Here is a 26,266-nt window from a genome sequence, read left to right as displayed (position 1 = left end):
TTACTCAATGGAGGATATTATCTGTAAGGCCTCCCCTCGAACAGCTTGACTGGGAAGGACAGTTGTGGGTGTTGTCAAAATCTCTCCTTAGAGGATCTGATTGGATATAACCTCAGGAGTAGTAGTTAGTAGCTCCCCCCTAGAATGTCTAATTGGAGAAATGGTGAACTACTACTCTTTGTCTAGCCCTTTTTCATGGAAATTCATGTAAATGCTTCCTATTGAAGGCAGGTTATAGATATGGCTGGAATGTTGACTCCTGACGAGGTGCTCGGTCAGCTCCGTCGCAAGGGCACAGGTTCAAGATTTTATGATTGGTTTTATGGCCCTGGGCGTGATATACTCACTCACTGTTTTGAGTTCATGAAAGACGGTTTCCTGCTTTTTAGCTTGGTTGACATATCTAGCCTTGGTAATGCATAACAACCAAAGCTTAATTGTTGTTTTCTCTCTCTCTCTTTATTCTTTTTTTTTCTCTCTCTCTCTCTCTATTCTTACTCGATCGATCACTGTGTAACTTATCTTTTTCCAATTCTCTCTTTTTAAGACTCTATTCTTATGCTTCCCTATTTAATCTTTCTTTACATCACTACACTAGCAACGTTCAATGAAGGCCAGCCTTCTGTTGGTACAATTGGGAAGAAATTCACTCGGCCTCTTCATCATCTGAGGAGGAATGAATGGGTTTGAAAGATGGTGACCTGACTTTCCTAGAAGTGAAAGGCTAGGGAAGGGCAATGGGAGAAGGTCACTGGGAGTATGATGGATTTAGAAGGACTGGGCATCACTTCTGGCATGGTCTGCATTCTATAAGAACAATTTTCAGTTTTTTTCTCCTATGCCAAAATGCTCTCGCACATTCATCGCATTGGTAAATCACGTGTACACTCCCTAAATCTACATGAAGAACACTCAGAATGAGGATCTACAGACCAGTAACAGCCAGTCTTGACCCTCACTGCAGTGTCTGTCCTCTTTTTTTACCATGCAAGAGAACATATTGAGCCAAACAAAAAAAAAAACAACAAAAACACATCCTATTTTTTCTCTATGTGAGAGAACAAATGAGGTCAAAGAAAAAAATACAACAAAAACATGTGCACAGTTAGTTAGTTAGTTATAAATGATTTGTTTAACCAGACCTCTGAACTCTTTTAGGGTTCTTCTCGGGCTGGAAAAAGAAGGGGGGAAAGAGTACATAAAAAATTAAGTAGTTAAATAAATAAATAATAAAGAAAGGGGGGAAAATTAAAAAATAAAAAATCAAGAGGGAAAGAAAAAAAAGAAAAAGAAAGAGAGGGGAAAAAGGGGAAAAAAGGGGGAAGATTATATTTTATTTATCAATTTAATTTTGTTTAAGAAGAGAATGATATTAATTGAAAAGTTATTACCTTCTGCTAGAATATCCTTTATTGATTTATTTTGTAAATAAATATTTCTTTCATGATGCCATCTGGGACAGTCAATCAAGATATGTTTGATAGTTATTGGGATGTTACATCTTTCACAAGTTATTGGATTTGTGTGCGGAGTTGACATCAGATGACCGTGAGTCTGGAATGTCCTATTCTGAGTCTTGTTAAAATTACTTCATTAATTCTTTGCTTTTGGGTAGAAGAATGCCACTTTTTAACTTCGCTCTTAATTTGTTTTAGTTTGTTTTGAGGGGGTATATTTGTCCAATCATTTTGCCAATCCCTATAAATTAAGGGTTTAACTGATGCTAGCCAGTCTGATATGGGGGCTTTCGTAGTAGTTGGGGGGATTGTACAAGCCAATTTAGCAGCTTTATCTGCTTTCTCATTACCCTCAATGCCTACATGGGCTGGGATCCAACAAATTTGAACTTGAAGGCCGTTTGTAATTAACTGATGAATTTCCCGTTGGATATTTTGGACAAGGTGATTATTTGATTTAAATGATCCTATTGCTTCAATTGCACTTCTTGAGTCGCTCAATATGAGTGCTGAAGGAATTCCTTTTTTGTTATAATCTTGAGAGCCAATTGTATGGCTGTTAATTCAGCTGTAAATACTGATGATATTGGAGGAAGGCCCATTTGGATAGTTTTATCACTTGAATAGGCTGATGAGCCCACTCCAGCTTCATTTTTGGATCCATCTGTGTAGATTATGAAGGGATTACCCTTCCATCTTATGTGTTCCATGGCATGTTGATGGTACATTTCTGTTTTGAACATATATTTCTTTGAAAGATATGATAAATATGTGCATATTTTTGCCCTTTTTAGTGTCCATGGTGTGATCAGATTTATTTCTTGGGTAAATTTGGGTATCATGTTATGTAAATTCAATAGATGATTAGTTTTTTTAGTAAATGAGTTTAGATTTGGGTTATTATTTGTATTTTGACTGAGAAATTTATTTGATACAGGAGATGTGCCTGCTTGAAGGGATAAGCCTCTTCTTAAAGTAATTAGTTCTCTGTAATATTTTAGAGGCAGTTGGCCTGCTTCTGCTAGGATAGAGACAGTTGGAGATGAGCGGAAGGCTCCTGTACATATACGTACTCCCTCGTGATGTAAAGCATCTAGAGATTTTAGAGTTGTTTCTGAGGCAGTTGAATAAATTGGACAGCTATAATTTATAATTGATAGTACTGTTGCATTGTACAACATTAACATTGTGTCTCGTCCTGCACCCCATTTGGTGTGTGAGATTTTCTTTAATAATGTAAGGGCTTTAGATCCTTTGGCTTTGATATATTTGACATGATCTTTCCAATTTAAATGTTAATCAAAAATTATACCCAAATATTTAACACTTTTGCTCATGTTTATCTCTTCATTATAAAGATATAACTTAATGGTTTGTTGCTTCAACCATCTTTTGTCTTTGTAGAAGACAATGCGATTTGTTTTATTTACCGACAACTTGAAGCCTACGGAGTTGGTCCAAGTGGTTATATTATTTGTTGCTATTTTAAGTATTCTTTGAGCATGTCTCAAAGAATAACTTGAATAATATATTACAAAATCATCCACATACAAACTATTTTGTACACCCTCAGGCAGGTTCATAGTAATGTCATCTATTGCCAGGGCAAATAAGATGCAGCTCAAAACACTGCCTTGGGGGATACCCTCCTCTTGTATGTAGTAATTTGAATATATATTTTCTATGCGTACTTGAAAGGTACGATTTGTTAAAAAATTATTAATGAATATTGGAAAGTGACCTCGAATAAGGGATTTTGACAAAGGAAAAATCTATTTCTGGGGGAAGACCTGTGTCACCAAGTGAAATGATCCAATAGCACTCATTTCTAGGTATAAATATTGCTAAATATACCAGAGAAAAAGCTATCCATAATGACAGGGTTACGACCCCTGGATCGAACACCATTAGATGGTGTCGGTATGCACAAGGGGTGAGTGTTGCCACTACCACAGATCTTCTCCATTTTCTCCATTCTCAAACCCCAAAAGGGAGGAGCTGTTCCAAAGCCTTACCCTCCGCACCTAGCCAACCACCACCCTGGCTGCCATATTCATCCCAAGTTAGCACCTCCCAAGCTTGGTATGCCACTCGGGAGGGAAAAGGAAGTACAGGGATGGGTCACTGGCTGACACAGGTCTTCCCCCAGAAATAGATTTTTCCTTTGTCAAAATCCCTTTACTGGGCTCGACCTGTGTCACCCAGTGAAATAGTAACAGAGAATCAGCCATACAAAAGCTTGGTGGAGCCCTCTAAGAATTACCTTAATGGAGCTAAATAAAACTGAGGAAATTACTGTTTTAATAACCCAAAACATTCGTATTAAAAACATAATTAACATTATAAGGCACACAGTCTAAATCATAAAATAACCAACACCAAGATACTTAAGGCTAACAAAAGATTTAAAACAGGATATCCATGAAACGGCCAGGAGTCAGGCTGTGAAGCAGGCCTGACCTAAAGGTTAGAAGGCAGGGCGAGTAAACGAGGTAGGTAGGAGAGAGAAATACAAACAATAGGATAAACTAAGGTTACATAAACTAGTCTGGAGCTGGGAGAACAATACTTCCTGCAGCTACCGTGGAATATTTAAGAGCCTCTAGAGACTTAAGATAGTGGCGTTTGAACACTGTTGGTGATTTCCAGCCCGTATACTTTTTAAGGTCATCAAAATTCATGTTATGAAAATAATTAGCTGAGGTGGCCACCGCCCGAATATCATGTACCCGAGGTACTGAATCTGGGTTAGCCTGTTTAATGAAATATAGTATTTGTTGCCTGATGGCCTTTAAGGAAATGGTTCCTCCATTTTCCCTAACAAAAAGAGGGCCTGAAATTCTATTAGAAGTTCTATTTAAATAAGCTTTTAAAGTGTTAACTGGACATAAAGATCCTGTGGAAGGGGAATAATCTTCCAAGGAGACCATCTATTTTGTGGATCCTCATTCTTTGCTAGAAACTTGAGATCCGGAGACAACAGAACTTCTCCTGATGGGAGGAAATCAACATGGTGCGTTTCTCTAGAGAGAGCAGACAGTTCAGAAATTCTAGCCCCTGAGGCTAGACTTACTAGAAATAACGTTTTCCTTAACAGACTCGAGTATGTACATAATTCGTTATCAGTGTCTGATGTCAATTTAAGTACGTCATTTAAGAACCAGGAAACCGTGTGAGGACGGGTTGCTGGTCTAAGACGAGCGCATGCTTTAGGAATTGATGAAAAATATGAGTCTGTAAGGTTAATATTAAGGCCATGTAAAAATATTTTTCTTAAAGCAGATTTTGCTGTAGTAATAGTACTAGAAGCCAGTCCTTTCTCAAATAATGATCTGAAGAAAAAGATTGCTAGGTTCGTGGTCATTTCCTGAGCTTCAGATTCCCTCAGAAATAATGCTAACTTTTTAACTGCTGAGTCATATTGTCTGAGAGTAGATTCCCTCTTGTCTGATTCTATGAACAGTGTATTAATAGGATTAATGTTAGCGTCTTTCTGAGCTGCAAACTTCATGAAGTCCATAAAGCTAGGGCATTCAGAATTCTTGAGGAAGCTGACACAGTCCGAGTTTGCACTACTTGTGTCAATCTTGGACTGGGGATCTGTTTGCACCAGAGTTTCAACTCTAGAAGAAGAGGAAACCAATTGCTCTTTGGCCAGTTGGGTGCCACAAGTGCTACTTGACCTTTGAATGATCTGAGTTTGTGTAAAACTTTCATTAATAGGTTTATTGGTGGAAACAGATAGATCCTTTGCCACCTGTTCCAGTCGATTGACATCGCATCCGTGGAATGAGCTAGAGGGTCTAGATTGGGAGCAACGTAACACGGAAGCTTGTGGTTGTTCTCTGTGGCAAACAGGTCCACCTGGAAACCCGGTACCTGAAGACAAATCCACTCGAATGATGCCTTGTCCAAGGACCATTCCGACTCCAGCGGAATTGTCCTGGATAGTGAATCTGCAATGACATTCCGAACACCTGCCAGATGGGTAGCTGACAGGTGCCAAAGATGTTTCCTTGCCAGAGAGAAAATTGCAACCATTACCTGATTGATACGGCTCGACTTGGAGCCCCCTCTGTTTATGCAATGTACAACTACTGCACTGTCCAGTACCAGTCTGATGTGAATCTGTCTGGTTGGACGTAGTTTCTTTAGTGTTAGAAATACTGCCATTGCCTCTAGAATGTTGATATGGAACTGGCGGAATACAGTCGACCATGTTCCTTGAACTTTCTTGTGTTGGGAGTATCCTCCCCATCCGCTTAGGGAAGCATCCGTATGGATCACTAATGATGGAGGGGGAAATTGGAGAGGCACTGACCTTGACAAACTCTTGACTGCTGACCATGGTCGAAGCCTCTTTCTCAACACCGGCGGAATTAGAGACACCTTGTCTCTGTTTCTGGTGTTGGCTCGTCTCCGCCATACCCTGTTTATATCCTTCAGTTTGGCTTTTAGCAGCAAATCTGTCACTGACGCAAACTGAAGAGAACCCAGGACTCTTTCCTGGGTACGACGAGAGGCTCTTTTTGTTTTGAGGAACTGCCTGGTAGCTTTGGCTATTTCCTCTCCTTTTGGCTGGCGGAAGTGACAGTTTGTGTGTGTTTAGGTCCCATTGGATTCCTAACCACTGAAACTGAGCCTCCGGAACTAGACGGGATTTCTTCCTGTTTATTTGGAATCCCAAGGATTCCAGGAAGCTGATCACTATGAATGTTGCTTTTCGACATTCCTTGGCGGATGCCCAAATTATCCAATCGTCCAGGTATGCGGCTAGCATAATCCCTTGGGCCCGTAGCTGTTGGACTACTGTCTCTGCCAGTTTGGTAAAAATTCTGGGTGCTATGTTGAGCCCGAATGGAATGACTCTGAACGAGTATGCTTGTTTCCCTAGTCTGAACCCTAGGTAAGGAGAGAAGTTTCTCGCAATCGGGACGTGATAATATGCGTCTGAAAGATCTATAGAGGTGGTGACGGCCCCACGGGGAAGTAGGGTCTGTACCTGTGAGATCGTAAGCATGCGAAACTTGTCGCATTGAATGTATAAGTTGAGACGAGACAAGTCTAGAATTACTCTTTGCTGGATTGAGTCTTTCTTTGGGACACTGAACAGACGGCCTTATAATTTCAAGTGTCTCACTTTCTTTATTGCCTTCTTTTGAAGGTCTTTTACAAAGTCCAGTAAGTCTTTGGATGGAGGTTGATGGAACCTGACTGGCGGAGAAGGCCCTCTGCCCCAGCTCCATCCCAGACCTTTTGAAACTATGCTGTGGGCCCACGGACTGAAGGTCCAATGGTCCCGGAAGAGATATAACCTCCCGCCTACCTGAGGAGACTCATTGATTGGAAGAGGACTTGCTTCCTCTGCTTCCTCGGCCTCCTCTTCCACGGGAGAGAGGTCTGGTTGCAGTCCTACCTCTGTAGGCGGCTCTGGCTCTACTCCCCCTCGCATGCCTGTTGTAGCCTCGAAACGCCCCTTGGCTTTCAAACGAAGAGTTGAAGGCTGGGGACGCTACGAAGGCTGGCGGAGCAGAGGCTTGCTGAGCCGGCTGCATCAGTACGAACTGCTGCTGAGGCTGAGCTTTGGATGTGGAAGGCTGTCCGATCTGAGAGACTGGTACAGCCTGAAGCACAGTTTGAGCCTGGGGTTTCTGTATCTCCTGAACTTCTTCCTTTCCTGGGTTGAGGTCCGGAGGTCTCGGTGGACTTCCCTTTAAAAGGAAGACCCCAGCGGGAGCGAAGACTCTGGTTTGCTCTGGTTGCCTCCGCCAGAACATTATTGACCTCATCCTCAGGGAAGATGTTAGGTCCCCAGACAGAACTCTTCATGAGCCTATTGGGCTCATGCCTGATGGTGGCGTCTGCGAAGATATGCTTCCGGCAGTTTTGTCTCACCACCACAAAGTCATAAAGGTCCGATTGGAATGACGCTAATAAGGATTTCATCAGGAACTGGAACACAGGTTCGTCAGTGTAAGTCAAAGCTGTTACCTCTACGATGGTGATGGAATGCAGGGAGCTACTCAACCTGCACTTAGCCTCATACTCCGCCTTCAGAAGGGCCTCCGGAATCCTGGGTAGTTGCTCACTGAACAAAGTGGAGGCACACTCGGGGTCGAGTTTACCCACTGTGAACGTAGCCAGAGCTCCCGACCAATATTCCGAATCCCTGGGAAAAGAAGGGAGGTGGGATCTGTCTCTCGGAGTTGAGGCAGAGGTTTGCCATCTATTCCCGCCTGAATGGTCAATTCTGCAATCTTAGTCGTGCAGGGGGTAGGGATGGAGTCACCTACCAAGAACATCGTAAAACTCCCTTTAAAGGGAGTAAGTTTCGTATTTTCACACTCCCAGTCAGTGAGAGCGCGCATCAGGGCGGATTGGGCTTGGTCCCTGGAAAAGATAACCGTTTCCTTCGGGACCTTATCAGATCTAATCCAGGCTTCCTCTGTTAGCCTGGCATAGCCTGGGTAGGGAGGCACCAGGTCGGCTGGAAAGAACTCCAGTTCTTCCAGACGACAAGTGCCCAAACCCTCGATGGTCATGGTGTCATTATGCAGGGGGCATGTAGAGCCAGCCGCCACGGGTTCCCCTTATCAAAGGGGGCAGTCTGGAGGCATCCGAACAACATGGGACTGCTGTACTGCTCGGGATTGGATAAATCCGGAGCAAGCTTTCCTGGGTCTGCATCCTTTGTGCCAATGACAGCACTGACTGACCAGAGGTCTCAAGCTTGAAACAAGCTGAGAAGAAAGGTCTTGTAGCCTAGCTTCAACCTTGGAGTCGATCCTCTGCATTAGAAGTTCGACAAAGGCCTCAGGGTCAAAGTTAGGCTGTGGGGGTTTAGCCTTAGACACTCTGGATCTCGACCCTTTGGACGGGGGAGTAGCCTTACTTGAGGACACCACTGGTTTAAGAGCCAGTGACGACCTTGAGGGAGCTGGCGGATTAGACCTTTGAGGTCTAGAGGACTTTGGTAAGTCCTTCTTTTTTAAGGATTTCACCTTGGGGATAACAGACCGAGATCTGTCCCCAAGGATAGCTGGTTTGGGAAACCCCTGAAAAGAAGAAGAAGAGGAAGAAGGAGAACTGAAAAGGGAACTACCAAAACCCTCTCCCCCTGCCTCACTTACCACCTTACCTTCTACCTGATGGTCCAAATCTATGCTCATCGGCTCGAGGTGGATGTTGATGGCCACTACTTCTTCCGCCACCTCTCCGCACAGGTTGTCTTCTTGGGAGGGCTGCGTCTCTTGCCGGATCCTCTCAATGATTGGGGCGGCCAATTCCGCCGGCATTGCAGCGGAGATCCGGGCACCGGGGTAGAGGAGATTACAAATCTCCTCCGACAGGACATATGGATTGCCAGACGCAACGTTCCTCCCAAATCCGCCGACCCAGATCTTCAGGGTCGACAGCGAAGAGTCACGGATGATTTGGTCGGACTGTAAGAAAAGGTAGGACTTACTGAAAACATTCTCTAATTTTCTTGTATATGTCTATATAAGCCATTAAAGTCAAAGAGACTAAAGGTTAGCGGTCTCTTAAAACTTACCGACTCATCCACCACTAACTCGTACAGAGCGTAGCAGATTTCACAGCCATCGGGGTGCCAAACGACCAGGTCCCCAACGTGGACCGAGCAGCTGGAGTGCGATCGGCACACCTCGTGTCCACAGGGTTGTTGGAGAACCGCCGTGCACCCTGGCTCCTGACAACGTACCATCTGTAAGTGGAATGGTGGTACATGAGTATCGTCAAGGCAAGGCCCGCCGGAATTAGGTCCAGCGGTAATAGGCTACCTTAACACGGATTTATGGGTGATGAAACATGCCTGTCATCAGGCAAAACCCGCCGGAATTGAATCCGGTAGTAAAAGACTAATACACAGATTTATGGGTGATGAAACATGCGTGTCATCAGGCAAAACCCACCGGAATTGAATCCGATAGTAAAAGACTAATAATCATAGGTTATGCTACAGAATGGCCAACTATTATGTTAAAAATAACTACTCTATGATACTCTGCCGCTATGGTACTCCGCCGTGATTTGCCACTGAAATCTCGTTATGTTACATATTATGGAAATGGCGTAATGTGGTGGAAAGGAGTGTTCGCATAAGGCCCAACTCTCAATCACCCAGGGCGGAAACCACATAGTGGAAACCGCCAATTAAACCGAAAACCATACCCACCGGAGTGGTAACATGGACGATAACAACGAAAGATCCGACTAACCTGGCGGAGACTTAACATAGCGTAACTCATGACTGCATCCCTGGGACAGTGTTCGACGCTCCAGCTATAACTATGGAAAGCGAGCAAACGAAACACCGCCTGATAAGGGAAAGGTAGGTGAGTGGTGGAAACCCAGCGAACGGTGACCAGTTGGGTGGGTAACACCCTCTGGAAGCCGAATGTAACTTCCTTACGGGGGTGCCGAACGCAAGCGATCGGTTTCCCTCTGCTAGGAGGACGCCCAGGCCACGTCGCCAAAATCTAACCGATCAGGTAAAGAAGGACTAGGCTATATACACGAAATAACCTGCGCAACCTCAGAATCCCAGCCTACCTTCCAAAACCAAAACTTTTTGGCTTGGTCAGGAAGGCCAGAATAAGCGCTACAGGTGAGGGGGGGGGGGAGAAGAACCTCGCATAACCTAGCCACATCCTCCAAAACCGACAGCCTGGTCAGGTGGTAGACTATGAATTGAGGAGACCCTTCACTATTCTAACCTCACCCTCCAAAACCTAACGGCCTGGCCAGGTGGGCTAAGGGTGAAGAGCAACTCTCTCACTAGCCTAACCTCACCTCCCAAAACCTAACGGCCTGGTCAGGTGGGCCAAGAGTGAACGAGGAACTCCCTCACTGGTCAGGTGAGCTAGGTAGTCTGAGCATCATGTAAAAGCGCCTATCCTGTCTAGCCTAGCCCTCCAAAACCGAATTACGGCTCGGTTGAGTAGGGTAGGCTAGAAAAAACCTAATCGAATAAAACTATCTGTCATCAAGAACACTAACATAATAAAAGTTAACCAATCGATGTGTTTTTAAGAAATCTAAAAATTATATACTTATAAATACATAAATGACTCAGCGACAGAGAGGGCCAAACAACATCCGTTATACGGGAAGCAGGGATACCCAAAATGGCCACCTCTGATGCCGAATCGCACACATAAACTAATCCAAGAATAGACATGTCAGCCATCCTTGTACACATCAGCTATGATCATGATAATAATAATACCACCATCGAGAAGGCACCAATTCGCTGATGGAGGAAGGAAACCAGTGAAAAGGGGGGAAAACTATGATCAGAAAAAGGGAGGGGTGTATCTCCGACCCTAGCCTAGATCAGTCATGATACGGGCTCCCTTACCTCCTACCAGCGAAATGGTAAATTCTCCAAATAAGGTTCCAAACTGAAATGGAGTATGCATAAAAACTAGCAGAAATATTCTGCTAATAAAATGCGAAGACTGAGGGTCAAGCATGGCAGAGGCAGGCACAGCCCACGCCTTCATTATAGAACTATTTACCTTGGTAAACAATATATGAACAGTCAAAATATAATGCCTCTGTAATAAAAAAACCCAAAGGGAAATGGTACTAAACTTAGATGGTGGAAATTCCTGGTGGGATGACATGATGTAAGTAGAAAAAACCGAAAAATAACACCAAAGAAAAATACGGTGTATCCTGGAAGGCGTGCTAAATTGGAATGAATATGGCGGCCGGGGTGGTGGTTGGCTAGGTGCGGAGGGTAAGGCTTTGGAACGGCTCCTCCCTTTTCAGGGTTTTGAGAATGGAGAAATCTGTAGGACGAAGATCTGTGTAGTGGCAACCACTCACCCCTTGTGCATACTGACACCATCTAATGGTGTTCGATCCAGGGGTCGTAACCCTGGCATTATGGATAGCTTTTTCTCTGGTATATTTAGTAATATTTATACCTAGAAATGAGTGCTATTGGATCATTTCACTGGGTGACACAGGTTGAGCCCAGAAATCAGATTTATGGAGTTTGTGCATAATATTGTATCTCCATGTGGTATCATATGCTTTTTCTATATCAAAGAAAATAGCCACTGTCAGCTTTTTCTTTTCAAATCCTTTTTTAATATGATCTTCTATTTGAGTTAACGGGTCTAGTGTAGATCTACCAGCTATTGATCCCAATTGGGTAGGTGATAAAATTGAATGTTTTGCTATGACACTTGTTAATCTCAAACTAGCCATTTTCTCCAACAGTTTGCACAAGCAACTTGTTAGAGATATTGGCCTATAATTAGTGGGGTTGCTAGGGTCTTTTCCTGGTTTACTGATGGGTATGATTATTGCATGTCTCCACTTAGTTGGGAAGACATGCGTTAGCCATATGTTATTATATAATTTTAATAAGAATTCTTTAGCTAGTGTTGCTAAATTCTGGATCATTTCAAAAGAAATCACATCTTGCCCCAGAGCTGATGATCGACATGATTTTAGAGAAAAATTAAGTTCATTCATATTGAATTCTTGGTTATAATCAAGGTCCTCATCAGTTTCAAAATTAAGTGTATGATTTATTTTTTGTGTTCTAATTCTTTTGAAGTGTTCATCTAAATTAGAATAAGCACTAATATCTTCTATATGTTTGGCTAATATATTTGAAATATCTTGTAGATTATGATTTAGTTTGCTATTATATAGTATTGGGCTTCTAGGTGGTCTTACATGTTTACCATTGATTTTACGGATTTTGTGCCATATTTCCTTAATTGAAGTATTTTGTGACAACTCCGAAATATAATTTTTCCACGACTGAGCTTTTTCGAATATTATTGTTTTTCGAAATTTTGCATTATATTTATTGTAAAGTGGTTTAATGTGATCAATAGTTATACAGTATTTATAACTATTATCTTGTTTAGTTTGTTTATATTACAAGGGCCTTTATTAAGGGTGTTTAATCTAGACTTAAGTCTACTCAGATTACGTGCCAGTGTGTGTTTGGTTTGATTTAAGAGATATAAATTATTAGACCACCATGGAACGGGGGATATATTAGGGGATGCAGAAGTTTTGGGGATGCATTTATCTGCAGCACTGATTACAAAACTGGAAAAGAAATCATTTGTGACATTACTGTTTTGATTTAATGGGAAGGGAGGGATATTTCTAGTTTGTAAATTGTATTTATCCCAGTCAGCTTTCAGTAAGTTATATTTTATGGGAAATGATTGTTTTTGGTTGTTCAAATAATTCGAAACAATTGGAAAGTGATCACTAGTACATGAGTCGTCTAGGACATTCCATTCCAGTTCTTCAATTAACTCCAGTGAACATAATGAAATATGTATTGAGGAGAAGGTTAAATGAGTTTTTGAGAAGTACGTTGGTGAATCACTTTCATTCAGGTAATGTAAATTCTGAACATTTATGCAATTCTCAATGTTTGAGCCGGCCAAGTTACTAGCATGTGCGCTGTCCCTCAATGGATTATGGGCATTAAAGTTGCCTACTATTAGTAGGGGGCCATTTACATTATTTACTATTTGTGCTAAATCACTAAAGTTTGTTAAAATTTGGTTGATTATATAGATTTAGTATAGTGATAATTTGACTGTCTGGCATATGCAATTTGATTGCAGTTATTTGATATGACAGTGCTGTAATATTTAAGGGTTCATAAGTTGAATCGTTATGAACATATATAGCTGTTCCTAGCTTGCCATCCGCTATTGGTGAGTGGCAAGCTAATTTGTAGTTTCTAAAGTTCTTAGGAGTTGTACCAATATGCTGTAGACATATGCAAACAGGTTTATGTTCCTTTAGTATTCTCTGGATTTCACCTAGCTGAAGCTGAGTAGAAAATCCATTCATGTTCCACTGAATTATTTTATTGGTCATTTTTTGGTGGGATTGGTGTTAGATTTTGTAAGTTAATTGATGATTTAGCTATATCCCGTAACATTTTAAGGGAGTTTGTATTGCTTTGTGGTTTCTTTGTAGCTAAGTTTGATTGCTGAATATTTGATGCATTGATTGGTTCTTCTTCATATTTCCTTATTAGCAAATCTATTTGAGTTTTGATCATGTTTTTCTTTAGTTTTAAGGATTCTGAGCATAGTTCGCCATCTTGATGGAATGTTAAAGGGCATTTTCGGAACCTAGTAAAGTTATTTATGAAATTTCGGGTTATATTTTCATTTTTGTTAGGTAAACGATTGTACGTAATTATGAAACACTCCTGACATCCGCAAGATAAGTCATGCTCCGAGTGTTGAAGGGATGGTTCTAATCTCTGGGTCCCAATTATGTTTCCATTACTGTGTGGCGGAATTTTAACCCACAAACAAACAACACTCACCCTGACCTTCGGTTGCTGGAGATGGGTAAAGGTCCACGGTCGCCAATCACAGCACACAGAAACCACAAAAACAAAATTTCAAACAAACCCTCCACCAACAACGAACGAAAAAAAAAGAGACACATGCACCATCAATATCGGTACCGGTATCCAAAAACAAAAGCCAGACAAACTCCCCGTTCATTTTCAAGGTTGGACCTCAACTGCCCAAGACCTCCCCAAAAAACGAAAAACTCCCGACAGACCGACAGACAGACAGAGAGACAGCCATAAAACCAACTCCAACAACCGAACCACTCACAACGACAATTACACTCTCTTCTCTCTCTCTCTCTCTCTCTCTCTCTCTCTCTCTCTCTTCTCTCTCTCTCTCTCTCAAAAAAACGTTGGGAAATGCTAAATAAAAACAAATTTCTTCATCCCTCTATATTTCTCCCCCCTTTTAGCATTTCCCAACCAACACCTTTCACACCCCTTTCAAATCGCCTTACGCAACACCCACGGATGCTCACTAGCAGGTCCTCTAGATCGCGTTCGTGGGCACTCAATCATTCTCTCTTCTAGCAACATTCAAACTCACATCTTCTCCTCCATTCTCTCTCAGATTCACGCTATCTTCTTCACTATTACCACTCTCAATTTCATCCACAATCTCATCTATACCCTCTAACTCGTTCCCAAATACCTCCCCCAATTCTTCAACTAACCCATCCCATTCGCTCATTGACCTTTCCAATTCTTGCAACGATTCATTCATGCTTTCAATCACTCGTCTATCACTGCTACGCTCTCTTACTCTTACACTTTCGCTCACCTCCAACCGCTCACCAACCCCTACACGTTCAGTCAACTCAGTCATATCAAACCCGCATATGCTATACGTTCTATCCATACCATCCCATTCATCCGTATTACACGCTTTATCACTCATTTCCACTTTGGCACTCACACCCTATCACACAACTTACGACCATTCAGTTTACTTACGTTCTTCCCTTTCTTACGTTTTTTACCATACTCTATCAAAACAAATTGCTGATCCTCCATACACAAGCTCTCATGCATACTTGGTTCACCCACATTCGATTTCAACCATTTATACACCCCATTCTCTCTCACATATTCCGGTACATCCTTCCATCTACGCAATTGGTTGTGATGCGCTCGCATTTCTCTCACACTACCATCTACACATACTTCCCTACAACATAACTAAGCCCACTGGGACCAACTTCCAACACCTCATACGGACCCTCAAATTTTTCCACGCACTTTATTTACATTCAACCGCCCTTTCTCGATTACTTCTTTCAACACTTTCTCGCCCACCTTGTAACTTTCAAACCTTTCATGCGCCTTCTTCCATACCTCCCTATCATTATCAGATAGACCCAATCTCGGTCTCACTATCTTTTCAAAATTTAACACATATTTACACGGAGACATACCAATACCCTTATGCACGGTGGCGTTGTATACCCACAACGCTCGCCCAACGTTTACATCCCAATCATTATCACATTCACTCATCATACGTAATATCTCTGTCAACGTTCTCACCGTTCGTTCCGCCAATCCATTCACACTGGGCATATACGGCGTAGAGTACACATGTTCTATGCCCCAATCACGCAACATTTGCTCAAACTCCCATCCAACAAATTCAGGCCCATTGTCACTCAACATTCGCGTCGGCTTGCACACACACATTGGCAACATCACTTGACCCACCATTCTCGCTACAGTCTCACTCTTTTTTTGTTCCGAATCGCTACCGCATATGCAAACTTACTCAAATGATCTACCATTACAACCATTCCCACATGTCCTCTAGCAGTCACAGGCAACGACACACAATCAATCACAACCATCTCAAATAACTCTTTCATCTGCAATCGCAACACAGGTGGATTTGCATGCACACTTTGATACTTACCCTTCTGACAGTCCGCACACGTAATCGCTACATCCGCACAAATTTTACTCAATCCAGGCACATACAATCTCTCTCTCATACATTCCCATAATTTATTTTTCCCCAGATGCCCAAACCTATTATGCACCAATAAACACATACCCACGGCTGCGTCTTCCGAAAATACTGGCACATACACTTCCCCATCCCATATCCCTTCCTGATGCAAAAATAAACTATACCTTTACATACAACAAATCTCTTAGCACTTCGCTTATACACTTCTAACTCAGACGGCCAACTTCCTACTCTTACACCCCTAACACACTCTCTTAACATATTTATTTTCATGCACTGATTTTGCATCTGCTTAATTTCCTCTTCACTCAACAAATCATTTTCACTCCTTGCAATATCTACCATACCTACAAAACTAGTTTTAGACACATCCCCTCCTTTAACCTTCGTTATTTCCCTGCCGCCCTTTCCTAAAATTCCCTTCCGACATCCACACTTATATCATGCATTCTCATAAAATCAATTCCTAATAAAAACATGTTGGCATATCATTCTCATCCATGACTACAAAATTATGTATTATTTCAAATCCCCTAACTGAATTTTTAATTGTACCTCCTCCCATACTAACACACTCCCTTGTCCCAAACCATGTATCCTTACACTCGTTGATTTTCTTTTATATCCCAATCGCACCTTTCCAATTCACTAACTACTGTACTACTCACTAACGACACTTGTGCTCCCGTGTCTACCAAACTACAATATTTATTCTGATCCACCACTACATTCGTTACTAATTTACCTTTCGTTTCATGCATACACGCTCTCACGGCTACATTCACCTGCTTAGCTTCCTCACAACCATCCTCATCGCATTCATCTTCAACGATATCCTCAACCCTACCCCTTATTCCCTCATTTTCCCCACAATCACCTTTCTTAACCAGCCAGCTACAAGTATCCTTTCCACAGTGAACATTTATAATCACATTCGTACCACTTTCATTCACCCTTCCTTTATACTCTACCGGCCTATTCCATCCAAAGAACAATCGTACTGTAATTTTAAACATTTCCGCCACTACCAACAACACTTTCACTAACTTTTCCTCCTCATCTAATTCCTTCCTTCCTCACGCACTCCTCCTTCCGGCATCTCATTCATCACCTTTTCACGCGACTCGTTCATGCTCGCAGGTACTCCGTCAATCAACCCATTTATTTCAAACTACCCAACCCCAAACAGACATTCCCACACTCGATTCTCCCCTACATACTGTTGCTTTACCACAAATCCTACAGGTACTTGGTCCGGGTCCCAGTCGCTCCTAACCCTATCATCTCGTTCAGTCCACATACGCGACATAGCATCTGCAACAATATTCTGTCTACCTTGTACATACTCTACCTTAAAACTAAACTCATTCAAATCCTTTATCGTTCTCGCAATTCTAGCATTCACACTCTCCTTTTTAACCATATATACTAGTGGTCGATGGTCCGTCCGTATCACAAAATCTACCCCATACAAAAATACTTTCAACGCTTTCACACAAAACCTTATTGCAGCCAATTCCTTTTCAATCACCGAATATTTCAACTCTGCCTTTCCAAACGCCTTGCTCACATACGCAATTACTCTCAATTGTTCTCCCCATTCGCCTTCTGCATTTATACCAAGCATCCTCCCATACTATATTTACTTGCATCTGTATACAGTTCTAGTTTATTCGCATTCTCACTATAGTCCGGAAAGCCAACGTCACGTCTCTTGCAGCCTCCTCTTTCAATCTCTCGAACGCTTCTATCATTCGCTCATCCCATTTCAATCTTACACAATTTCTCTTCCCCGTCCATTCAGTAAGTGGTTTCGATCCCTGAACAATCTTTTATAAACTTCCTTCCAAACTCAATTAAACCCAAAAAATCCTTTCAACTCACGCACGGTCCGGGGACGTGGAAATTCCCTACCTTATTCACGAACTTATCACTCTTCCTTACACCTCTTCCACTCACCATATGCCCTAGGAATTCCACCTCCCCAGCCAACCAAGCACACTTTTCAAGTTTTACTTTTATTCCTACTTCTTCCAACCTTTCTAACACTCGTTCAAGCAGTTCCATATTCTCTTCTACAGTCTCACTCTGCAATCAAAATGTCATCTATAAAAACAGTTACCTTCTTGCGATCAAACCCAGCCAGAACCACATTCATTGCCCTTTGGAAGGCAGCAGGCGCATTAGCCAGTCCGAAACTCAATCTTCGGAACTGGTAGTGGCAGGAACCACTAGAAAAGGCCGTAATATGCCTGCTCCCTCCTCCAGAGGCATCTGGTAATAGCCCTTACCAGATCTAATTTTGTAAACACTTCCATTCTATTCATCTTGTACACAAATCAGACACCACATTCATCGGGAATCGCTCTTTCACAGTTACTTCATTCACCTTCCGATAATCCACACACATTCGCAAACTTCCATCTGGCTTACGTACGGTACAATGGGGCTATTCCAGGCGCTCGTGCTCCTTTCAATCACTCCCACCCTCTCAAGCTCCTCACACTGCTCCTCTATCTCACGATTGATAGACAGAGAAAAATGTCGGGGACGCTGATATATGGGGTGTCGTCTTCCAGAACTATTTTAAATTCAGGAAGCTTCGATCCCCAAAATCCTCGTCTCCACGACTCAATGCCCCCGCCTATCCCACAACATTCTCCTCAATCGTTCTCTTACGTTATCACTTACATTTTCATCTACCTTTACTCTTTCCTTCAACTCCTCATACGTCCAATCATTAACTCCTTTCAAATCACCTGTCATCACCTGCCGTACCTTCACGTACCTCTCATCATCCACATTCACCAACGTACGTAATATTCCCACGCAATCTCCCTCACATATTCCTCGGACTCGCTTCTTCCTGACACTCGGCAATGACGTTATATATACCCTCGGATCTCCCATGTTCAAAACCCCATCATATACACACACATTTGCCCTGACTAATTTATTTATGTCTATTCCTCAACCACATACTCACACCTATCATTGTTGGCTATCCCGAGGCTATCCGGCCATGCCACTTTCACACTCACAACTTCTCCAATATCATGTGGCACTTTTTACCCTCTCTGTCGCAATTACAGGCACTCTCTTCCACAATTTTTGCTCAACCCTACCATCCTTCCCCAAATACAAATCCCCAAGCACATCCCCTTTCATACGTAATTCAATTACATTCATACTAGGACGGACCACCATCCCGCATTTTTTCAAAAACTCACATCCCAATAAAATATCATATTTATCATTCGTACTCTCAATCACACAAAAATCACTTTCATCCATCACTACACCCCCAATTTCTAACCGTTCACACTCTTCCAACCACTGCTACCCCTAAATTTCCAATCCCTCTTACTTCCCCTGACAGTTCCTAATCTCACACGTATTCCTCAATTTCTCACATCCATTCTTAAATATGACATTCATACTACACCCGGTATCTACTAAGGCAATCAATCTTACTCCCTTACAACACACTTGCACACTCATGCACTCGTCAGTCTTTCCAGCAAAACCTCCCTCATGCAACAACCCCTCACGTACATGCATCACACGCACCGCTTGCATCCTGGAGGATCCACCCATTTGAACCCCCTTCACACTCAGTTTCCCGAATTCGCTGTCACAGTCACCCTCTTTCGTCTACATACACTTGATACATGCCCTTCCATTCCACATTCGTCACACTTCGCTCTCGGTTCTGAACACATTCTCGCATAATGCCCATTCTTACCACAGTTACCACATATTACATTCACTCGGGTACCCCTACAACCATTAGCAACATGACCCACCTGTCCGCACCGGTAGCATTTAACCCCCCTATCTTTCGTACACTCCCTTACCAAATGTCCCGATTGCCCACACCCGAAACACTCTCCTAAAGCCCACCTACACTCATTCTTTGTATGTCCTTCCTTTCCACATCTAAAACACTTCGCTCGACTTCCACTCACCGACCTTCCCCTTTGTACACTACTATCCCTAACCCGTCCAACCCGTTGTTCCCTTACAAACCCATCATTCATCCTCACTGGCACCTTCACATTACTTGCTCTTACACTCCTATCTATTACACTATCGGCCATTCTCATTGGGCCCCTCAACACTGCATCCCTAAAGCTTCCAAACTCTGGTACTCTCTCATCTACCCCAGCCCTTACACTTACACTTCTGCTCTCTTTTATAACCCTGTCAAGCTCATAATCTTCTACAATTTCCAAGATTTCTCCCCAAGTCAACCTTTCATTCGTCCATCTTTTCTTCTCCTTCCGCTTCAAGTTCACAAATTCTCTAACTCCATCTGGCACTGTCCCTAACAACTTCCGTACTAACTCCTTACATTCATCTATCCCATCATCCCCAAACTTCTTCCTTGCCAACGTCTCCAGCCTACAAGCATATAGTGACAAGGTTTCTCCAGCTTTCATTCTTGCCTCATCAAATTCATTCTTCCTCTTATACTTAACACTCGCTTTCATACGCCTAAATTTGCTCAACTAGTCTAGCTTTCACCTTGTCATACTCAACATCCCCCACACTCATAATAACCCTATACATATCAAGTAAAAACCCAGTCAAATACTCTCCTAATTCTCGTGCCCACACTCTCTTACTTTCCCCATACTTATCCTGACAAAACCTTTCATACTCCCTAAAGAAATCATGCACATCCCTACTTCCATACTCATTATACTTTTCACACCAGGGTACCTCCCTCACATACATAGCCTTTCTCACTTCTTTCTCACTTTCACTCTCACTTTCGCTACTTTCACTCTGTCCTTTCATACCCTCTTCCGAATACAAAGAGTCCACTTCCGCACTTACATTCATCTTACTCATTACACTCTTCTTCCCCCTCTTTTTATCCACTTTTATCCACTCACCTCCATCCACCTCACTATCACTACTGCCTTCACCCTCTCCCTTCTTTCCTGCCTTTCCCACTTCCTTACCCTTCTTACCAGTTTCCTTTCCCTTTCCCTTCTTCCCTTTTTCTTCCCCTGACTTATCCTTACTTTCCCTCTGTTCCTTCCCTTGCTTTTCATTCCCCTTTTCCTTACCCTGCCTCTCATTCCCTCGTTTCTCACTTCCTATTCCCATATCACTTTCATCACTCACGCTTCCATTCACTTCTTCCTCCTTTTCTTTCTCTCTTGCTCCTTCACACGTTCCAGAGAACCTGCCTCCAACAGCCCCTTCTCCAAAAACACCTTTGAACATACCTTTCACCATTTCTTCCACACTTTTCATCATTCCCTCCAACTTTTTATCCATCCTCTCTTCCATTCTCTCTTCTGACTCTTTCATCTCCCCTTTCATTTCTTCTTTTGCACTTCCTAGCATTCCCTCCACCTCCTCCAACTGACTCCTCAATCTCTCATTCTCACCCCTCAACCACGTATTCTCCTCTCTCAACCTTACCAGTTCCTCTTCCATCCTTCTCTTCAGTCACACTACCAGCCACCAATCTCACTTGCAGCTGCAATACCAGCTGCCCCACGTTGGGCGCCAAATATTATGTGGCGGAATTTTAACCCACAAACAAACAACACTCACCCTGATCTTCGGTTGCTGGAGATGGGTAAAGGTCCACGGTCGCCAATCACAGCACACAGAAACCACAAAAACAAAATTTCAAACAAACCCTCCACCAACAACGAACGAAAAAAAAAGAGACACATGCACCATCAATATCGGTACCGGTATCCAAAAACAAAAGCCAGACAAACTCCCCGTTCATTTTCAAGGTTGGACCTCAACTGCCCAAGACCTCCCCAAAAAACCAAAAACTCCCGACAGACTGACAGACAGAGAGACAGCCATAAAACCAACTCCAACAACCGAACCACTCACAACGACAATTACACTCTCTCTCTCTCTCACAAAATGTTGGGAAATGCTAAATAAAAACAAATTTCTTCATCCCTCTATAACTGGATGTTGAAATATTTTTGTTAGGAATTTCTGGTATAGGTATATTGGATCTCCGATGTGCTGGTATAAAATTTTGATTTGAATTTTTATTATTATTATTCTTTGGTCTTGTTGAGGGTTGATTTGATGGGGTTGTGATTTGATTAATTTTATGGGTTTTTTTTATTCTTCAGTGGGATGTTTAATTGAAAGTTTCTGCATTGATTTTGGTGATATGAGTGCAGAAGAGTTAGTTGATTTGTCCATATTTGGGGAATTATTTATATTTGTCTTGGATTGTGGAATACTATGGATTTCCACTTGTGATGCAGTTAATGTACTCTGTTTCTGATTAATGGGTGAGACTGGGGTTTTGCTATATCGATCTGTGAATGGAATGTTAGGTTTTTTTTTCCCCTAGGGAGAGTTCTGTCAATTACTTTCCTTTTTTTATTATGGTTATTTTTGTCAATTAAGTTTTCTGTGGATGATGTTAGTGCATTATGAGTTTCCAGATCTGGATTATTAACCTCTGTTGATTTTTCCATATCATTGGAATTCGTTTCTGAACGATTAACTGGGCTTGTTACTGGGGAGGTCTATTGCAACTGTACTGTTGGGCTTTTATGAATAGTAGAGGACAGCTATTCTGTGTTGAGATACTTTATGTTTATTATGAGTTGTTACGGCATTTGAATATGAATGGCATTTTGCTGGGTCATTGATTCCTCTCGCCTTCAGTTCGAGTTTGGCTTTGTTAACGGGCATACCAGTTCTGTCCATTAACATTTGTAATTCTGTATAATATTGATAAAAAATATACAGTCTTTAGATTTTGCATGATGATTTAATTTGCAATTTACACATTTGAAGGTTGGTCTTCAGAACATACAGTACATATAGCGTTATTTCTACATCTTTTGGTTGAATGGCCATATTTTAGACAGTTAGAACATTGGAGAGGTTTAGGGACAAAGGGCGAACTTCTCTATTTAGTCCTAGAATTTTTATTTTTCGTGGTAGTTCCTGGTTTGTAAATTTTATGTTGACTATTTTAATAGGTTTATTTGCATCCTTTCTACTTGGGACAGTATATAATTCCAAGTCAAGTATGTTGTTGTATCTTAATTTAAGGGAGTCAATTAAGATTTGTTTTGATGGTAGCTCTTTTTCATCATTGTCTGGGAGCATTACTGTTCCTTGTGTATAGTTTAGTGTTTCGTGGCTGGTTACTGTTACTTTTATTTCATTTATGTTGGTTATTTGTAGAGAGGTTGTTGATTGGGCTTTGGTTGTTGTTTGTATTAGCCATTCATTGTTTTTGATATGTCTACATTCCATGTCTTGTGTGGGGTGTATATTTAATAATTTGTTCTCTAAAATGGCTGGTGAGATCTGCTTTTCTGCTTTTAACATTAAAAATCTGGACCAACTGTCTGGTCCAAAAATATGTTCAAAATGATCTAGTGTTGGATTGAGTCGATAGTTATTACTTTTTAATTTTTTACATTCATCGGTGATGAGCTGTCTTGTGTTGATAGGGTTTTAGGGGGATTACTTGTCTCTATTTTAGAGTTATTGTCCTTTATGTATGGTTCCAGTGTTACAGTACTGGAGTTTACCAATTTGTTATTATTTGTTTCTTTTTGACTTTCTAAACTCTTCGAGTCTTTAGGAATTGATATTTTACTTAGAACAGGATACGCCGTTGTAGCATTTATATCTGTGCTAAGGAGATTCGGGAGTGACGTTCCGTTAGTCATCGACTGTGCCAGAATTTTACCATCATGGGGTCCAGGGGTACTAATATCTTCACGACTACCTTGCATAAAAGATATAAAAAAAAAAATTAATAAATCTTGAAAAGATATCACTAGCTTTTTATGAAGTTGAATGTTCCACTAATGGCACAAGTGGGAACTGACTCCCAAATGTCCGCGTCCCTACCCTACCCCAAAAGGGGGATGGCACATCATGATTGGTATGGCCCAAGTGTAAGCAAAACCCGCTTGCTAGGACTGAGTGCATTGTAATAATACAGTCATCCCCACCCTAATCACAATATGGGCTAACCGGACAGAAAGCCGAGAGTCCTATTCCTAGAACCAGGCCCCCCTGGAATCCGTGGTCCAGCTCCACAGAATAGTTCCGCCTGTAAAACCAGGTCCGAACATTATCAGGTAGATGATGGTTCTACCAAAGTTCCCACTATTTAGCTTCAGATTCAACTTCACTCCATGCTATGATATGTTTTCCTATTTATTAATTTTGGTAATTTTGACAAGAGTGGAAAAATCCACAAAATTATTCCTAAAGTGTATTAATATATATGTGGGACACTTGGGATCAAACTTAGGGAAAAAAAAAATAGATCCCTAGGTTCGAGAGCCCCTCACCACGTCAAGGTGGTCCCAATTTGAGGGGGACATGTGCACAGTACTACACATGAATAAACACAAAGGATTAGCATAGGGGTACTCAACCAGTTCACAGAGAAACACACAAAGAGAGCAATGTGATGCTTCCACACATAACAGTGGCCAAAGAAACACTCAAAGGCATGAGCGTGGAGTGCATGGGTAACCCCCTCTTTCCCTCCATTCTCCACCAAGATACCATCATTGTTAGTCAGTTTACAGCCACGCCAGCACATGCACCGAAGGTTACTCCATAAATGTAAGGTGTAGTGTTTGTACAGTGGAACCTCAGATTTCATGCGTAATCCGTTCCAGAAAGTCAAGTCCGAATCATACTAAAATGGAACCAATAATTCCCAAAAGGAATAATGTAATCCAATTAATCTGTTCCAGATACAAAAAATACATTTTATGAAGAATAAATATAGGTTTACATACAGAAAACAATGAGAAATAAATATAAATGACAAATCAAATGGATATGTGAACATTTAGCATCACTTTTACCATTATTGAAGACTCTTGTTGGCATATGGAAGATGGCGAGGATGGGAGAGGGAGGAGGAGAGGCTATTGTTTGGAAAGGGAATCCCCCTCCATAAGGACTTCAGGTATCAAGACCCTATCTCTCTCTCATTAGTTAGAAGCCTTGGAAAACTTTCAAACCTAACTATAAATTCTTTCTTGAATTCAGTCATGTTTCTCTCCTTTATCGAAAAGCTGGCAGGCGTTATAATGAGGCGAGAAAACCAGTTTAGGGAGCTGTGCCACCAGGAGGGTCCACTATAAGGAGGAGAGAAAGCTGGCAAGCTTAAAAGCCTGTTTCTTTCCCCAGGCTAAAATAAGTCTCTCTCTCTCTCACTGAGATAAGAGAGAGAGAGAGAGAGATTTTTATGAATATGTAACATGTATCTTTAATTGTTTTGTATAGTTTTATTGATAAATATGACATTACATTGTCATTCATTTTTTCATATTTTCCATGCCATAGTTACAACTGTTTGCATTTCAATAAAGGCATACTGGGTTTGGGCGCTTGGTGAGTGGCCAAGTCAGGCAGTGGGCCCGGGATGTAGCAGTTCCAGTTGTACAATATCCAAGCGGATGTACAAAACCTGGGACAAAATTTTGACAAAAAAAGTAAACTAAAACCGAATTGCATGAAAACGATGGCAAACGAAATCCGAGGTTTGACTGTACTGTAATACCTCGAACTTACGCGAGGTTAGGTTCCAGAACCCCTCGCGTAAGGTGAGGATTTGCTTAAGTTTGGTAAGGTCACTAAAAATGCTAATAAATACTGTACAGTAAATGCTTATTTTTAGAGTTTACATCCCATACATGCCAAAATAATGCTCCCAAAGCACTTTAATTTCATTTAAAAGTTAGCTTAATACCACACTGTAACTCGTATGTCATTACAGTACCGAGAGAGAGAGAGAGAGAGAGAGAGAGAGAGAGAGAGAGAGAGAGAGAGAGAGAGAGAGAGAGAGAGAATATGGGGGTTGTCCTTATGTTAAATATCAAGAGTGAAATTATTCACGAATTATTAAGGGAGAGAGAGAGAGAGAGAGAGAGAGAGAGAGAGAGAGAGAGAGAGAGAGAGAGAGAGAGAGAGAGAGAATATGGGGGGTTGTCCTTATGTTAAATATCAAGAGTGAAATTATTCACGAATTATTAAGGGGAAAGAGAGAGAGAGAGAGAGAGAGAGAGAGAGAGAGAGAGAGAGAGAGAGAGAGAGAGAGAGAGAGAGAGAGAGAGAGAGAGAGAGAGAGAGGATTTTTTCAGTATCCTTCTGTAGCATATTTTATTTGACCATCTGTTGGCAACATTTTGTCCCCTTCGCAGTCAATATGTCAAAATACTTGACAAGTTAGGTTACAAACCCCCTCGCTCTGAAGGTTCAGAGAAAAGATTGGGAATCCACATGTATTCTTTTAAAATTTTAAATAATTAACTACAAAAATGCAAACAGTTGTAATTTTAGTATGGAAAATATGACAAAATTAATAACAAAGTAACGTCACGTTTATCTATAAAACTACAGTACAGTAAACAAAACAAATAAACATACGTTACATATGCATAAAAAATCTCTCCCTCGTCTCAGAGAGAG

General features: G+C 41.7%; 1 protein-coding gene across 1 annotated transcript in view; it reads right to left on the bottom strand.

Annotated features, from left to right (window-relative positions):
* The window catches only part of LOC136847460 (high mobility group nucleosome-binding domain-containing protein 5-like), a 127,366-nt gene extending 103,006 nt beyond the window's left edge, over window positions 1-24,360 (bottom strand). Inside the window, exon 1 of the mRNA XM_067119192.1 lies at window positions 20,330-24,360. Coding sequence (XP_066975293.1) covers window positions 20,330-21,256 — 927 coding nt within the window. The 5' untranslated portion in view covers window positions 21,257-24,360. The remainder of the gene's footprint in view (window positions 1-20,329) is intronic.
* Between the last annotated feature and the right edge of the window lie 1,906 nt (window positions 24,361-26,266).

Source organism: Macrobrachium rosenbergii, chromosome 16 (assembly GCF_040412425.1).
Source record: "Macrobrachium rosenbergii isolate ZJJX-2024 chromosome 16, ASM4041242v1, whole genome shotgun sequence".
Classification (NCBI taxonomy): Eukaryota; Metazoa; Arthropoda; class Malacostraca; order Decapoda; family Palaemonidae; genus Macrobrachium; species Macrobrachium rosenbergii.
The sequence above is the reverse complement of the archived record's forward strand: the minus strand, read 5'-3'. Positions and strand labels throughout refer to the sequence as shown.